This window comes from Chaetura pelagica, unplaced genomic scaffold (assembly GCF_000747805.2).
Source record: "Chaetura pelagica isolate M959 unplaced genomic scaffold, ChaPel_1.0 scaffold1858, whole genome shotgun sequence".
NCBI lineage: Eukaryota > Metazoa > Chordata > Aves > Apodiformes > Apodidae > Chaetura > Chaetura pelagica.
The window spans coordinates 1346-2753 of record NW_009954201.1 but is presented as its reverse complement, the minus strand read 5'-3'; the positions used below and the strand labels follow the sequence as shown (position 1 = coordinate 2753).

General features: G+C 57.3%; 1 protein-coding gene across 1 annotated transcript in view; it reads right to left on the bottom strand.

Annotated features, from left to right (window-relative positions):
- The window catches only part of LOC104393679 (choline transporter-like protein 2), a gene marked incomplete at its 5' end in the record, with an annotated part of 8529 nt that overhangs the window by 6218 nt on the left and 903 nt on the right, over nucleotides 1-1408 (bottom strand). Inside the window, 2 exons of the mRNA XM_010003192.1 lie at nucleotides 538-641; nucleotides 922-1016. Of these exons, the coding sequence (XP_010001494.1) occupies nucleotides 538-641; nucleotides 922-1016 (199 nt within the window). The remainder of the gene's footprint in view (nucleotides 1-537; nucleotides 642-921; nucleotides 1017-1408) is intronic.

Below are 1408 nucleotides of genomic sequence, written 5' to 3'. Positions count from 1 at the left end.
AGGACCCATCAAAAGATCTTCTCCAAGGACCCCCCCCAGGATCCCCTCACAAGGACCCACCCAAAAATCCCACCCCAAGGACCCACCCCAAAACCCCACCCACCCAAAAATCCCACCCCAAGGACCCATCTTTTGATCCCCTCACAAGGACCCACCCAAAAATCCCACCCCAAGGACCCACCAAAAGATCCTCTCCAAGGATCCCCCCCAAGGATCCCCCAAAATAAAGGTCCCCTTCCCCCCCAAAAAAGGGTCCCCTCCCCACCCCCCACTTCCCCACTGAGAAGAAGTTGGATTCAATCCCACCTTGGACTAAAAACCTGGATCAACCCCCCTGAACGTTCTCCCCCCTTGGCCACCAAGACCTCAACCCACCCCCACAAGGTCCCTCCCACAGCCCCAAAACTTGAGTCTTTCCAGCAAAACACCCCCAGAAAACCCTTTCCCTTCATCCTTGAGGGTCCCAACCCCCCCAGGTGACCCCCCCCAAGAGGGTGGGGACCCTCCCAGCAGGGCTGGGACCCCAGGACCCCTCACCATGATGTAGGCGTTTCGGTTGAGGAACTTGATGAACTTTTCCAGGCACCAGAAGCAGCACTTAAGGCAACACATGATGAACTTGGTCAGCTTGTTCTCTACGTCTGGAGAAAGGCCCAGAAGAGGAAGGTGAGAAGGTGGTGCCAACACCTCCCTGGGTCTTTTTCAAGGTCCTTTCCAACCCAAACCATCCCATGACTCAAAACTTGCACCCCTGGGAAACGTCTCCTGGTTGGGAGAGGTGGGACCCAACAAGGGAGAAGGTTCCCCAACCAAAATATTGATGTTCCTTCCCTTGGATGTTGCCCAGGAGCTCCTGGCACCGTGACCAGCAGAAGAACCCAACCTGCTCTGCTGCTTGTTCAACCCTTCCAGCCCTGGTACCTTTCAGCTTGTGGTCCAGGTACTCCAGGATGACCCTGATCACCTGGACGACGGCGAGGATCAGGGAGCCCAAGGCAAGGGAGCCCGTGTGGTACCTGGGGGAGGTCAGGGAACCATGGGATGGGTTGGAGGGACCTTGAGGACCATCCAGTTCCAACCCCACCACGGGCAGGGACCCCTCCCAGCAGCCCAGGTTGCTCCAAGCCCCATCCAACCTGCCCTTGGACACTTCCAGGGATGGAGGAACCACCTTGAAGACCATCTATGGATCATCCAGGGGGTCTTCAAGGTCCCTTCCAACCCAAACCATCCCAGGGTTTGAAGATCATCCAGTCCCACCCATTGCCATAGGCAGGGACCCCTCCCACCAGCCCAGGTTGCTCCAACCTGCCCTTGGACACTTCCAGGGATGGAGGAACCACCTTGAAGACCATCTAGGGGAACATCCAGGGGGTCTTCAAGGTCCCTTCCAACCCAAACCATCCCA